At 41.5% G+C, this 15,792-nt stretch overlaps 1 protein-coding gene across 5 annotated transcripts in view; it reads right to left on the reverse strand.

The window, feature by feature from the left end:
* Positions 1 to 1,255: 1,255 nt before the first annotated feature.
* LOC115022169 (abl interactor 1-like) overlaps positions 1,256 to 15,792 on the reverse strand; it is a 26,273-nt gene continuing 11,736 nt past the window's right edge. The window contains exons 3-11 of one of the 5 annotated variants that reach the window (XM_029453073.1): positions 14,237 to 14,413; positions 11,899 to 11,913; positions 11,103 to 11,218; positions 10,650 to 10,790; positions 9,438 to 9,538; positions 8,096 to 8,311; positions 5,899 to 5,988; positions 2,345 to 2,530; positions 1,256 to 1,613 (exon numbers count right to left, since the gene is read on the reverse strand). In XM_029453073.1, coding sequence (XP_029308933.1) covers positions 1,438 to 1,613; positions 2,345 to 2,530; positions 5,899 to 5,988; positions 8,096 to 8,311; positions 9,438 to 9,538; positions 10,650 to 10,790; positions 11,103 to 11,218; positions 11,899 to 11,913; positions 14,237 to 14,413 — 1,218 coding nt within the window. In that variant the 3' untranslated portion in view covers positions 1,256 to 1,437. Of the gene's footprint in view, positions 1,614 to 2,344; positions 2,643 to 5,898; positions 5,989 to 8,095; positions 8,312 to 9,437; positions 9,539 to 10,649; positions 10,791 to 11,102; positions 11,219 to 11,898; positions 11,914 to 14,236; positions 14,414 to 15,792 lie in introns of those variants that run through there. The other 4 variants (XM_029453074.1, XM_029453075.1, XM_029453077.1 and 1 more) reach the window with 4 other exon arrangements.

A 15,792-nucleotide genomic window follows, 5' to 3' on the forward strand; every position in this document is an offset into this window, starting at 1 on the left:
AAAAAGGATATATTTGTGACTGAACATAGAAAAATAAATGTTTATACACGGCCACTTTGCCCCGATAAAGTTTAAAATGGCACTGTGAGTGATGAATAGAATTAATATTCAAGTTAAAAAAACTTTTTTTTAAAAGAAAACGGCATCCAATCATCGGCATCACTTGCACTGACGCTGATGGAAACTCACAGGTGAAAACACACTAAACTGACAAAATGTACTGTTACTGGCAGCTTCTCACGTTACAGTTTATATACAAGTTAGAGAACAGAAAGAAGAAACTGTTGTCTTTTTGTTTTGTAATGCATTCTATACACTCAGTTCAACCTTTTTAACAGCATCCCCACTGACACAGAGCATAGTAAGTACACAACACGAGGTTGCTTTTGTTCCATCTTAAACATCTTGTGATTTGGACATCGCCGGCATCGAACATTCAGTGGTGTCCTAATGCACTTGTTGATGTCTGTTTGTCCTTTTCGGGTAGTTTTTTTGTTGTTGTTGATAAGGTAAGATGGATGTTTTTAAAAGTATGGAAGGGTCGGTCTGCTGGTCTACAATGCAAAGAACGGGGTAGGAGCGTCTGTCTATCCTAAGAATGCTACTCTTCATCTATTCATGAAACCCTAGTAACGCTTCACTGTCTGGATCTCCTGCACTCTGTAAATACTGGAAGTGTTGGTTGCACATACACAAATTAACACTAAATCTAGATTCATTTGGCATTCTTTGAAATTATTCAGTAATTTCTTGTGAGGCAAAATGTGACCGTTAAAGGGGACATATCATGAAAAACTCATTTAAGTGCTTTTGCCAATCAACCACCTTTCACATTCAGGCTCATCAGAATATCCCCCCCCCCACCCCCCCATCTGACGACTACATGTGAACTAACTTTACCATTTTTCTCGCAAACCAATCAGAGCACACTGGGCTTTTTCTGGAAGGAAGCTTAAAGAGACAGGCGCTGAAACAGAGCGTTTCAGACAGATGGTGAATACAGGTATCTTCAGACAGACAGTTTGAGAAATATAATGTGTTTCTTGAACATTAAAGCTTGTAAACATGTTCTAGCAGAAACCCAAAACACAAGTATGAACCTGAAAATGAGCACGACATGTCCCCTTTAAAGTGTAATGAGTGGTACCAGAGATGTAACAGTGGTAGCAAAACGGTGTTTATCTCCTCCCTTTCTTCCGCAGTGTAAACCATCAGACCCCGGTCTGAAGCTTGAGCACCCTTCTTTGTACGCCACTTTTTTTTTTTTTTTGGAGCATAACAAAACTGTGCAAGCACAAGCCCCCCAAAAGAAAACCATTTGAAAATCCACCATGGCACTTCATTGGAAATGGGAGCTGTATGAAGTGCGTTACATCAGCGCTTTTACCTCTGTTCAAAACTGCAGTGCCATTTGGGGTATTTTTTTTTTTTTCATTTTTAGTCAGCATAGTGCATGATCGACTCGACGTAGTTTCCTGGGAAGAGTCCGGTGACGCCGTTGGAGACACCTTCGAACCAGCCGTCATCGTTTTTCTTGATTATGTAGATGATGGATCCTTCCATGAAGGACAGCTCGTCCTCCTTGTCCTTGCTGTAGTCGTAGATGGCCACAACTGGGAGACAACAAACATAGAAAGTGATTATTACGAAAATGTAAACGAACATTAAAAGGTTCAGTTAGTAACTTTTAGGAAAATAAGTTTTTATCATATTTGCTGAAACGGTCACTTTATCCCGACAGAAGAGATATTCAGGTTCCTCTCCTGAAGGCATTGGCATCCACCAACCAATCACAGCCGAGGAATCTGCTCACTGCCCGTGAACTCTGATCAAACTAGGCAGCGCTGATCAACTATGAATCAAGATTCTGATACTGCATCGTCTATTTCTCACCTATATGTTAGTGTACCGTTTAGCTGTAAAATGTAAAAGTGTGTCACCCACCCGCCATGTTAAAAACTGTTGATCCAAAACCAAGAACAGCCCACGAGCGGAGCAAACATTCTCATTTTACAGCTTGACAGTGCGCTAAAATATGTTTCTGAAAACATTTGAGGAGAGAAAAAGGTGAGGCAGTAACAGAATCTAGATTTATATTTGATCAGCGCTGCCAGTTAGTTCGTATTCACGAGCAGAGCGTTAGAGACTCCTCGGCTCTTATTGGTTGTTTCTCCTTCAGGCGCGGTGGAATCTTGCAAATGCCTTCAGTAGCTTTAGGAGGAGGCAGAGACAAGAGTCAGTACAATAAGACAAAAAGTTATTTTCATTAAAGTCACCAACGGAACCTTTAACATGAGTTCAATGAAGAACATGAAAAATAAAAGTTGTATTCCCGGTGACTAACCTTTCTCTAAAAAAGTCTTGGGGGCCCACAGGGGGTCTCCGTCAGCGTAGGGGTCGCTGTAATTAAGCAGTGCGGCATCCTCTTCCTCATAGTCCACAGGTGGGGGAGGAGGAGGGGGAGAGGGCTCCTCAAACACACCCATGTCCTCTGGGGGAGGCGGAGGAGGCGGGGCGGGGCTGTCTGTTACTGAAAGAGGACAGACAGCGGAGGTGATGGAGAATCAGGGAGAGGACAGGAACATCAGAGAGAAGGAGTGCACCGCTCATCTCTGTCACAGTCAATCTCAAAGTACAGCAGCCTGCAGCACAGTTTGTGTTCAAAATTCAATCATTTTATTTATTTATTCATTTTTTGGAGCTGGATTGGGTCAGAGTCCGACATGGCAGAGCAATCTGTAACAATAACATGATTCTATAACAACCAACTTCACTGTGTAGAAAGACAATTGGACTTTATTTGAATAAGATATAAGTAACATCGTGTTCTAGTCTTTAAACTAGAATACCGGTACATATTATCAAATAACCTTTTCTATTACGACAACCAACGGAAACCTTTATGAACCTCGTTACTCTGGAGACTTCTGCATTTAAATGTTCACTAGAGGGCAGCGCAGGGCCTTTGAGCTCTTTAGTAAGGCCGTCCTAACACCACCATTCAGACGCTGTGGAAATGAGTTTTAGAAATACTGAGGTCATCAAGTCCAACGCTCATAATTCATTTATTCAGTTAAGGTTCAAGAAATGTATCATCATTGTACAAAATGATATAATAATTATATGTAATAATCCCATTTTGCTGCAAAAGAAAAGTCAGAAAGCTCTTTTTATGTTGGAGTTTGCAGGATGAGTTCAGGAGTCTCACAGCCTGAGGAGAGACTCTGTAGTCTCGCAGCAGATACTTGTGTATCTGTTGCCAGACGACAGCAAGGTGAACAGGCTGAGGCCGGGGTTGGTGTTGTCCTTTTATTAAAGGACAACACCAACACCTGCCTCAGCCTGTTCACCTTGGATATTTCCCAGGAATACTTCACCCACAAAATGATCATTTGTATATGTCAACCTGTGCTCTAGTGAGTCCTTTGTTGTTCTCACATGCCTACAAGGTGAATAAAAACCATCCTTTTGTGGATGAAGTATTCCTTTAATTGTTCCGTTATATTTTCTTGTACATTATGTTTCCCAACCTGAAGGTCTAAATGCTGTTTTTAAAGCCTTCTCCATACCGCCAGGAATAAAACTCTGCTAGGGAAATATTGAGTTTATTTATTTATTGCACTAAAGTATTAAAATAAAAATATATTGAGGCTAAACAAAACAAAATATTCCCTTGAGTGAGTTTTGTGACGGTCAGTGTGCTCCTGTGTCTGAAGGCTAACGCTTCGTCTCTCTATGTGTGTTCACACAAGTACAAAGTGCTTTACTGGAAGTGTTTTACTGGAAGTGGGATTTGAAAAGCTTCACTTTGTCCTGACACTCTTTCACTGGTGCTACAGTCTCCAGTCTCTTAAACAAGTGTCCTCTTGGAGCGAGTCTCCCTGCAGGCTGCCACAAGTCCAGTGATCAAATAAAAAAAACTTCTCTAACTAATGCATAAGCCTGCTCTTGAATTAAACAACCTGCCACAATGCACCACAGGACTGGATTGAATGCATCCCTTCAATTCAAATCTGCTCACATACCTATTTTTAACTATATAACAATACATCTCTTTGATGTTATTAGTCCAATCCATTGCCCCCTTTAAGCTCTGAGTAAACACAGTACCGTGACATTGAGTTCACACGTATGCTAGGTAGTTGGCAAGGACGAATACAAACTGTATTAATAGTAAATTACGATCCAGGCGGAGAGAAAAGGCAAAACATTCGCTCTTGAAAATCATTTGAAAAGCACGAGCACCTGTTTGTAAGTGTTATCCAGAGTTTAAGTAGTAATATATCTTGGCTTATTGTTGTTGTTGTTCTGTTCAGTGCTGTGACCTCATTTTGACTGTGGCACTCTTTGTCTCTGCACTCAAGAGTGGCTATCGCTGGTCATACTAACTACCCGGGTCTCCTTCTATTAACATATTAATCACCGCAGAAGCATGTAAAATGCATCACTTCCTGCTTCTACGGAGAAAGACTTCCCAGAACTCGGCTGTTTAGAAGAATAAAAGGTAAAAGCTTGATAGATATGGGCTTACAGTCCTTTATAGAATGTGCTTGTTACTGGTTTAAGGTTTAAGGCATAGTCTATTCTTTATTGGACTGTATGACTCGTATGCAGGAGTGTAGGAGTGTGGCAGCCCGCATCACGTCTGACTGTTAGATCGCTCCGGCTGCATTCCTTCAGACAGGCGGATGGAGAATCAGGACACGGCATCAGGTCACATTTTCTCTCCTCAGTGGACAGAAAGGACAGGACGCATGCTTTTAGTGATCCGTCACCATGGCAACAGACAGTCATCCGAGGATCGTGTGCTCCCCCTCGACCCCAAATACAGTGCAAGAAAAGGTGTAGCAAGCCACAGAGCAGAGTGCTGAAGTGAGGCGGTGTGTGCACAGCTTCAGAGCACTGATAAAAGATGCCATGAAAAATCTTACATCTGTATCAAGATAGATTTAGCAGATTGGACGATGATAAACATAGCGCTTGTGGTACCACTTTACGGACATTCGGTGAAAATTGTGATTTGAATAAATTTAGGTCGGTATGAGATTTATAATGTAGGTCATTCAATACATTAAAGGGAGAATTCACAAAAGGATAGCGTGGCTGCTAAACCTGCACAAATAAGAGCAGAAGAAACGGAGTAATTCTCAAAGCACCCGCAAAAGGTGAGACGCACGCTGACTGTGCTGCAGAGCCAAGAGAGTCTCGCTGCTGCTGTGCTATTTGCATGTGTTTAAGTCTGGTAATATGCATACATACCTTTTTATTCAAATCAGCCTCATTGCAAAAACTAGATGAGTGCTAATAGCCCCACACAGACACAGTGAAGTTATTAGCGTCTGCTGAGAGTTAAAGGTAACTGAAGAACATTTAGAAGGCGTGTCACACTTCAAATTAAGCCATGTTGCTTTTAATAAGTAATTGACCTCTTGCAATCATCCCGAATACTGCTCATGGTTTTTGAATTTCCTGACCTTGGAAAGCTCTTTGTGTGTATGGCTTGAAAAGTGATGAATACACTTTAATATATACACAAATTATTATTATTTTACAGTCTTAAGGTGTGCGTTTGAAAACTACATCGACAGACTGGAACATTAAATCAAAACTACGGTTTCTCTGCGTCACGTTTAAATTCCTTGCCTGAGGTTTTGAGAAAGACCTCTGCGCCTGTCCGTCAGGATCTGTAGCTCACGGTCTGAACTTTTTATTTGATTTTTTTCTCTTTGCAATTGTTCTACCTACCGCTTTCTTGGCGCAAAGGCAACATTTATACTCTGTGTGAATGTGTATAGTCATCCTTTTTAGGAACACAGATCTTCGATATAATGGATTTATTTGAATATATCTGCTTAACTGAGTGCATGCGCATGTTTTTTGTATGGATTTTCTACTTACTGCTCTCCTGCATTCTGGCCACAAAGCCGGTCAGAGGGATCTGTGGGGTCAGCTGCACCATTGGAGGAGGAGGCGGAGGAGCCACAGACACTGGAGCGGCAACAAAGCGGCAGAGAGAGCGATGGAGGTGGTGGACAGGGAGACACACAATGACAGGGGAAGAGCAAATAGACATAATGGAGGAGATAAAGTCCAAACACAGAATGGAGAAAGACAAAAAAAAGCTTGTGAGAGAGCGAAATAGTGCAGGAAGCATTGCTGAGCAACTCATGTACAGACTTCCAATCAGTCTTCTTTTATGCTGCGTTTCTCAAGCTGGGCTAAAGAGGCATTCATCTCACCCCGGTCTGAGAATCTACCTCATCAGCATCCATTTTTATGTCAAAAGCAAAAGGATGTAGCGAGCAATAGGTTGCTGCTACAGTGAGACAGCAAAGCAAGGTGACAGCTCAGGAGCTGTGTGGTAGGAATAACAGAGCAGAGATATGTGATCTTAAAAAGAAAGTATTTACAAGTAGAGCTGCCGCATCTGTATCTGATCATTTCATCAACACTACAACAGCCATGACGCTCATTTTGACCGTTTTGAAAGGTAAATGTGCAATAATCTTGTTGATTAAAAGAAATACAATCCTGTTGGCACCTGACTTTTCCTAAAGGTTTTTGTATTTTCATTTGAAATGGGTTTTCTTTTAGATAAATTACACAAAAATCAAAGATCAAATATGGTCATTTTGACCTGTTTAGGGCATAAAAGGTCATATTGATCACAGCAAGTTACTCTATTGTTAATCTTTCGTATGGTTGATAACATTTATGAAACAGGATTATATTTATTTATTCAAAAAAGTTATTTCAAATATAAATTTCAAAATGGTCAAAATGAACGTCATGGCCAGTTAACTATACGTGATGATATGAATATTGATGATGCTGGCTATAATGAAACATGATGTAATGTTGATGTTATTTGTTTTTCTAAAAGATATCACACTACATGCATTGATCTCTCACTTGGGTATTTAAAAGTCAAAATGACTGCTTACAACAATTTGAGTGTTAAATGCTCAATTAGCAAAGTATGTCTGGATCAAGTGCAACATTTAGTTTATTCACACCCTTTTCACCCATTCATATTATCTCCATGTTCTGCCTCTACATTCAATGTAGCTTGTTTTTCTGCATTGTCTTAAAAAAGCAGATAAATCAACAAACAAACAAAGAGAGTCAAAGCTGTCCTCACTCAAACACACACACACACACACACACACACACACACACACACACACACACACACACACACACACACACACACACACGGCAGGTCTGACTCATAAATCACATGTAATGGACGGGCGCCTGTAACCTCACTGGGCAGTAATGTCTTGTTATTCCACCCTGCTCTCACCGCAGAGCCACATCCACCCACAGCTGCACCCCGTGAGATCAATGAGCTCCCTCGTGTACCGGAACTGTCTGTTTGTGCTGTAAAACTTCTAATCCAAACGTATCTCGCACTTCGATTAAATTTCAATGAGTAGACATCACAGAGATCATATGCTGTCCCAGTTAAAGTCCCTGGTTGATGCGGCTCTGCATCATTATCCAGACAAACAGCCTCCTCTTTTTGTGCCAAGGAAGATGCTTGTCCTTTGAGAGGGAGAAGCCATTAGAGGAGAATGGCTCAGAGTGAAGCCTGCCAAAATAAATTCTACTCTTCTGACAGGAAAATATGCATATGTCCTGTCAGCTAGCAGCTATTTATCGGTCTTCTGTCCTGAAATGCCTCCTGCCTGTCTCTCCTGAACAAGAAGCCTTCTGCAGCTGTCTGAAGTGATAATGTCATAACTCAATTACAAACAGCAACTAAACACTCCGCACGGCAGCACTGAGGTGGGAAGGGTTCAACAACTGACTTCTGTAATTATGGTCCATCATTTCTTTAGCCTCTGGAAGCACGAGGCCCCATGCATATATTTTAGACCCAGGTGACACTGCCATGAATGGACGGTACAATAATAAAATCTTCCTCTCTGCACTAAACATATCTACTGCAGGAGCAGGCTGAAATGTACTGTATATGTAGAGGTTTCATGAGAGTAGATACAACTCTTTCTACACACCAACCATGTAGTAAAGCAGACCATTTATAACATGCATACATTATTAAAGAACAAATGTATTGAACCCGAGGTACCTGAGTTCTGTGGGTAGGCGGGGCCCCCGTTGATGTGGGGCTGCTGGGAGGAGACAGAGGGTGCGCGGCGGTATGTTCCAGTGGCTGACACCATGGAGGCCGAAGAGGTGGTGGAAGAGTTGTGACGGGAGACCTGGCGGGAGATGGTGCCGAACTGGGACATGGGTATGGGACCCAAGCCGGGGCCCTGGAGCACTGAGGCCAAGGATGTCACCACTGCAGGAAAGGAGAGGAGAGGAGAGGAGAGAGAAGAGAGGAGAGGAGAGAAGAGGAGAGGAGAGAAGAGGAGAAGAGGAGGAGAGAGAGAGGAGAAGAGAAGAGAGGAGAGGAGAGAAGAGGAGAGGAGGAGAAGAGAGGAGAGGAGAGGAGAAGAGAAGAGGAGAGGAGGAGAAGAGAGGAGAAGAGAGGAGAGGAGAAGAGAAGAGGAGAGGAGGAGAGGAGAAGAGAAGAGAGGAGAAGAGAGGAGAAAAGGGAGAGGAGAGAAGAGAAGAGAAGAGAAGAGAAGAGAAGAGAAGAGAGGAGAGGAGAAGAGAGGAGAATAGAAGAGAAGAGAGGAGAGGAGAAGAGAAGAGAATAGAAGAGAAGAGAGGAGAGGAGAAGAGAAGAGGAGAGGAGAGGAGGAGAAGAGAAGAGAGGAGAGGAGAAGAGAAGAGGAGAGAGGAGAAGAGAGACATGGGAACACAGCGTTACTTACTTGAATCAGTAGTTTTCTCATTCATTTTCAGTATATTTCCATAATGTGAGTAAAATAATAATAAGCTGCTGCTGGTATGATAAGAACATTTAAATACAGTTTACTCACATTACGGGGCCACAGAGATAACAAATATATAAATAAATAAACATGAAAAATAGTACAATAAAAAACATTTTATGCAAAAACACTCATAATCCTATTCTTAACCACTTCAACTTGCTTCTCAGGGCCCACTGCTCTAAACGCTTGTCTGCACAGTAGTTTCTTTATTGTATATTTAATGTATGATAGAGCAAAACCTGATTTTTGAATATATTTGTACAATATTACTGCTTACCTGCAACGTTCTTTCATTAGGTTAAAATACAACCTGAGACACTAGAATTATTGGACGATAATTTATAGGCCGGATATATACCGTACATCCCTACAATGTCTTCACTTAGCAATATGAATGTAACGTTCAATTTGTATGAAATGTTGTTGTGTTATTAATAGTATTGTCTGCCCACATTTTAATCCCATCTGTTTCACATGGGAAAAGTAAATCTGAGTGAATGTGATGATGTTTGAGTGATTGAAAAAGCTCCGGGGAAGAATAGACCAAAGAGAGGCAGAGAGGAGGGTGCAGCTGCCAGGACTCACCTTGCCCCATACTGGGAGGGGAGGGGGTGGGAACTGCTATAGGGATACCGACTGCACTGCCTCCACTGTTCTCCCTGCTGCCACTACCACCACTGCTGCCGCTGCAGAGAGAGAGAGACAGCGTTAGAAAGAGTCTATGTGGGGATCATTATGTGTGAGACAAACTTAATTACACGACAGCGTTTGACATAATATCATTACTCCCTCATATGTCATTCTGTCTCATATTCCCGTCACTGTGGCAACAGATTCACAGTTCTGTGAATGCACCGTCTGGCACATTCACACACGAGCACTGGGCACAGATCTGGGAGCACACAGTCACATTAGCAGTTACACAGTGTAACAAAAACAACACGAGAGCCAAGGCTGGTCTGGAATGCATGAAGGACCAAGTTCAAATCTGAAACGCTCAGAATACAGGAGTACTTCCACTTTGCCTTTAGATGCTGGATGCAAATGTGAACATGTATCATTTATTATCTCTGTGAATTTTAAACATTAGTGTTTATAGTTATTATATAGTTATATATATATATATAGTTATTATATACGGTAGTTATTATAAGCAAGCATTAGAGACAAAAAATAAATATGCTTCGACACATACTATTCGCAGGCGAGTACTTTGTATTTTTGCGTCGTTTATTCGTCTAGACTCGTCAGTGTCAGATGTCAATCAATTAAGAACGCCCACACAGTCATGAGGAGGTCTAATTAGGCATTATTGAAAGCACCTGTGGGAGTGAAGGAAGTGGGCGTGTAGTGGGGCCTTTTAGAGGAATAACTCACAGGTTAACAGCCACAGAAGACATGTTCACATGTACAGGTGAACATAATTATATATAGAGATATAACTGAATTCCAATGTGGCTGCTTCAGTTTCAGGGTCCTGGTACTGTGCATGCTGGCTCACTGGGACACTTATATAGAACAGAGTTAACAGTGTTAATGTTTTAAGGTCAACATGTCTGCTTGAAAAGGCTTAAAAGGGGTACATATTGTTTATTTTCATTTACCACCATACCATAGAGCTGCCTGCTACATGTGTATTTATTTATTTTCTTGAGGAGAATTGTAGCATGTAACTAAATTGATCTGCATTACATTCACTGAGCTCTAATATCTCATGTGTATTAGGTGAAATGTTTCTTCCAGGTACACGTTTATTACATGTTCATTCCCAGTATAAGAACAGAGGGTGTGTGCTACCTGTGTGTCCTGGGCCTCTGGTTGAGAGAGGCTGTGCGTGCAGGGCTGTGCTGGTTGCCCAGTCGGGCCGGGCTCGTCATGTAGTCATTGGGCACCACTGGAGGCTTCACTGGCTCCAGGGTCTTGTAAGGAGTGTTACGCCTGGAAACAGATAAACATAGCCAAGGGGACAGTTAATTCTCAATGTTTTCATGAAGTGAGGAGGTACTTTGGGCTTTTACAGACAATGTTTATGGAGCCATGGTCAGGTGCTGCTGGTGTTATAAACAACCATTTTGAAACGTAAGAATAGTCTCAAACTGGCTGTATTGTAACACATAAAAGGTACAATGGTATAATGGTACAGAACAAAAAAAAACAACAACTAATTTTTCCGTTTGTGCAAGAATACTTATGCACAGACTAAATTATGAAAGTATTTTCAAAGCTACTGCTACAGCTGTATGTTCTTACCCCAGGGTACCACGACCAGCCATGGGGGGGCTTGGGGGTTTCTGTGTGGGAGGGGTGGTCCTGGAAAGTGTCCCTCCTCCTCCTCCTCCTCGTCCTGCTGCATTGTTCCCATGTTGCTAGAGGAGCAGAGACAAGTTAAAACATTGCTTTTGTATAATCTGAGTAGCTGCCACCAGTGTTTCCCCTGTAAGGCTGAGGAGGAGTCACTCAAACATATAGTGACGAAGTCAAACGTTAGTTTCAAATGAGCATCTCATCTTAAATTTCAACAGAGCATCACTTTCTGGAGAAACACTGGCGACAGACAGATAAAGACAGAGACAAGAGATCTGAAGGGAGACAGAGAATATCCCTCGCGATAATGATGAAGATATAAAAGGAAAGAGTACCATGTGTTAAGAGCTATATCTGTAAATATTAAGGTTTTCATACCTCCTGTTACCACTTTTCTACATTTACTGTAACATATAGAGTTGAGCCTATTATATATTCATGGTAGAATTTCACACCAGGTTTATAAATGTTTATAAAGGTTGGATTCATTACAACTGGTGACCTTGTGAGTGTTAAACAGGAAACAATAGATACATACATACTGTGTAATCATACTGCTTTGTTCATCGTAAATCAGCTTTATAATGGAATCATATTTGTTCCATGAAAGTCCAATCCTGTGTAATTAAAATGTAAAATCCTAGTATATGTTTAAAAAATGAGAAACAGTTGTATTGGATACTTGGATACCTTGACTAGTTTTATCATGACAAAAAGAAAGAGAAAGACAACCATATCTTACCTTGGCCTTAAGCCACTGAGTGCACGCAGGCAATAAGGGAAGACAGAAAACAAGATATGCTCATTGGTTAATGGTTTAGTGAGAGCAAGTGGGAATTTTAGGCAGCATGCATGAAGCCCATCTATTCTTCATGAATGCATTTTTATATACAGTATATAAAATTGAAAGAGCATAATGACAAAGTAAGGGAGTAGGAAACGTAGTGGAAGTCTGTAATCATCATATATAATGTATATATAATTATTCCATTTTATATTATGCACTGCAGACTAATGTAAATAAAATGTTATAAAAAATAAATATTACCAACACAAATACACGTAGTGAAACTACTCACTAACCGTGCTCGTGTGTGTGTGAGTTTTCTGTGTGTGTCAGTGTCTAGACTTGTGTGTGACTGTAATCAGAATGAGAATCATTTTAATCGCCAGACACACCAGCAGTGCCTGAGCGACATGCGGCTCTGCTGTGGTTTAAAGTGTTGCACTATGAAAAAAAAGAGCAGTAAAACACAGCGAGGTCTTAAATAACAGCAGTGAGGTGTTCAGACTGTCGGAGTGGCTGTAATGTGGCTGAAACGATGTCACCCTGGTAACTGCCAGTAATGCCAATAAAGGCTGTTAAGGTAGAGGGGGTGAGCACAGTCATCCGTAAATGTGTGAATGGGTCTTTCCATGTGTCTGACTTCCCATCTACCCATGAGTGAGTTCCCCTGGCTGTGTGGACGAAAGGCAGAGGGGTAATGATCATGCCTTGAACGCTCGAGGGAATCCACCACAGCCAGGAGGAACTAGGCTGTAAAGATGGGAGTGCTAATAAGATGCCATAACACGCCACGGACATGTACACAAAAGCAAATACACAGACAAACATACATTTCATATACTTCTCAGAATAAAGTACTTGTATATCTAGTGTTAGGAATGCAGTGGTGAGTATGAAATAATATTAATCCTTATGAATTATGCACAGACGTGTGTGTGTTCTGGGGGGAATATACGGAATGTGATATGCATTTCTGTGTGCACCGAGCCAGACAACTGCACTTCCATGAACAAAAATGCAGCCGCACACACACGCACACACGCACGCACGCACACACACACACACAGAAAAGCCAGACAGAGAAATCACAGAGAATTTCAAATGAACCAACCAGAATCCTTCCTACAATGATGATCTGACATTCATCAAAATAACTAAACCTGATTGAATTAAAGGTGCTATCCAAATGTAGACATGCCAAAAATGAGTCACTCTACATTGTCATGGTTGTTTAAGTGCTGGCACCATGATGATGTTTTTCTATGCTTGTGTATATGAAAAGGAAACAAAAGTGTGCATATGTTCTAGCATCTACACTGATCTGCACTGAATTCTGCACAGATCCATCATTTGTCATTCATGAATGATGCTTCATTTGCATAGTGGGCCATGCCAAATCTGCCTCCGTGTGAGCCAGCTCTCAGAGGAGGAAACTCCGGCTTTTCAATTCGAATCAGCGGATGTTTGAAAATCAGCGGACAGCCAGTATCTCAGCAGAGACAGACAGGGGGGAGAGGGATGAAGAGGGCGACTCAAACAAGCTGCGGAACTGTGTGACACCAGCAATCAATGCGCATAATGGTGTGTATACACTCACACGCAAGCAAAAACACACACAGAATGGAACATAAAAGAGGAGATGAAGAAGAGGGGAGGTGGCGAGATGGACCATGGGGAGAGAGAATAAAAAATTGAAGAAGGAGCCGGAAAGGGGTTGAAAGAATATTTTTCCACAATTCAATGGAGGGTGTGAGTAGAACTTGGCCAAGATGTCTCACACTCTGAGCACTACACACTCAAACACACACTTTTTTATTAACTTCCAGCTTAGGAAGTTGTTACTGGGCATGAACAAAACCTCTGACAGGCACAGCCACAGTCAGCTACCAACTTCAAATCTCCTTCTCAGGCGAGTGTTTGATACATTTCTAGGTGTTTCTGTACTTAATTAACTAAAAGGCCAGCGTATTGATCGGCTTACAGTGCGAGTGAATTACGAAGGGAGACAGTCGGCTTGTTCACATGGAAGTGCGGAGTGTGAACTCGACTAAGTGTGTGTTTTCCTGTCTAGCAAAATTGATTAACAGTGGAATTAAGACGATAAATCAAAGTAATGATTTTGCAACACTCTGGTTGTGGTGAAGCTAGAATACTAAAAGTAAAAGTAACTAAAAGTGCACAGAAACTAGGGTGCTCTTGATCTGACTAAATTAATGCATTGAGTCTGTTTTGTTTTACACTGAAACAAACTGTAAAGGGTAAATTTTGACATAATGACCAATAAATGTCTTACTTTGACGCCGTGCCCCACATCGTCCAGCAGCGTGTAGTCGATGGGCTTTCGAATGTAGCGCACCGGCCGCTCCATGTTGCCCGGGGCGATGATCTTGTGGGTGCGAGCGGTGTTCTTATTTGTGGTCAGGATGCCGATCTCTCGACGTGCCACCTTCTCCTTATGGATATCCACGGTCTGCAGGAGAGAGACATGAAGGGGACATGAGTGGTGGGGTACGACATACTTTTAGTATTGCAAATGCTCTAAATACTCCAAATGTATTGCACATATTTTAGACAGGTTATGATTAGAGACATGCATGATTTAGAACTACTCTGTTTAATAGAGTGAGAGATTGGATCATATTTTACTCCCTCGTGCTTGTTACACTAATTTGCTTTTAATGCAAACCCAATACTTCCTCCATCTGTTTCACATTAAAAGCCTCCCAGGAGCTCAGGGGGCATAATCACCTCCCTCCCCTTGCCTGGTGAGATTTTATTATAAAATAGCTGCAAGAATTTCATAACATAAGCTAAACATTGCAACCCATCTTAATATGGTTCCATCCGGAACAACTTGCCCATGCTTGAAATTAAAACACCTGTGGGGTCCCTCAGGGATCCATTTTGGGCCTCTTTTTATCATTCCCGTCACGTTCCCACTCTTTTTATTCAAGGATATTTATAACTATATATATACTATCGATTTAAGCATATTTATTAATACTACATGTATTATCTAGTTAAGCATATTTATCATTACTATATTTACAATTAATTGAAGTATATTTATTATTACTATATTTACTTTATCTATTTAATCATATTTGGTAAATGAAAGTACACCCTGCACGCTGATAAATCATTTTTATGAAACCTTTCTACATCTGTTTCTCTAAATAATTACTGTTCATGGGCGATATTCTGTTGGCCTGCGCACAACAAATCTATATTTAATATCTGCTGCACTACAGTTGAGCATTTCATAGCTTGACCCTTTCAGTCCATGTTGTGTGATATATCAATCAGCAACAGAAAGCAGCTCAATGAACATGTATTTCACACAGTTTATTCCTCTGTTGTTTTTAAATGCCCAGGCCTTCCACTGCCTGGACACACACTCTGGGTTCATCCTTGAACTCCTACTGGTCCACTATTCTGCTCTATTGGCCTGCACCCTGGGGCCCTTTTGACGAAGCTCTCCTTTAGCCCCTCTCACCAGGCGCAATTGAAAATACCAGTGACCTCAATTTCGTTTTCGATTACAGTCATTATCGCTCACAGCACCCATTCACAGCAGGCGCATTACGGACCGGCCTTCAATTTATAAATGATAGATGACACTGGAAGGAGTGAGGGACGAAGGGAGGGAGGGAAAGCTGAATGAAACGTGTGCGAGGTTGAAGGAGGACGGACGGCTTCATCTCTGGAAAACGAGGTCACACTTGGGACAAGAGGGCTGACGAATACAAGTGTTACTAAGGTCTGTGTGAGAATCCACCACCGTTGATAATCAGACTCTACCGTTGGTGCATACTAGATTAAAAAAAGAGACACATTTGAAATTAAATA

The sequence above is a fragment of the Cottoperca gobio genome, chromosome 17 (genome assembly GCF_900634415.1).
Source record: "Cottoperca gobio chromosome 17, fCotGob3.1, whole genome shotgun sequence".
Lineage (NCBI taxonomy): Eukaryota > Metazoa > Chordata > Actinopteri > Perciformes > Bovichtidae > Cottoperca > Cottoperca gobio.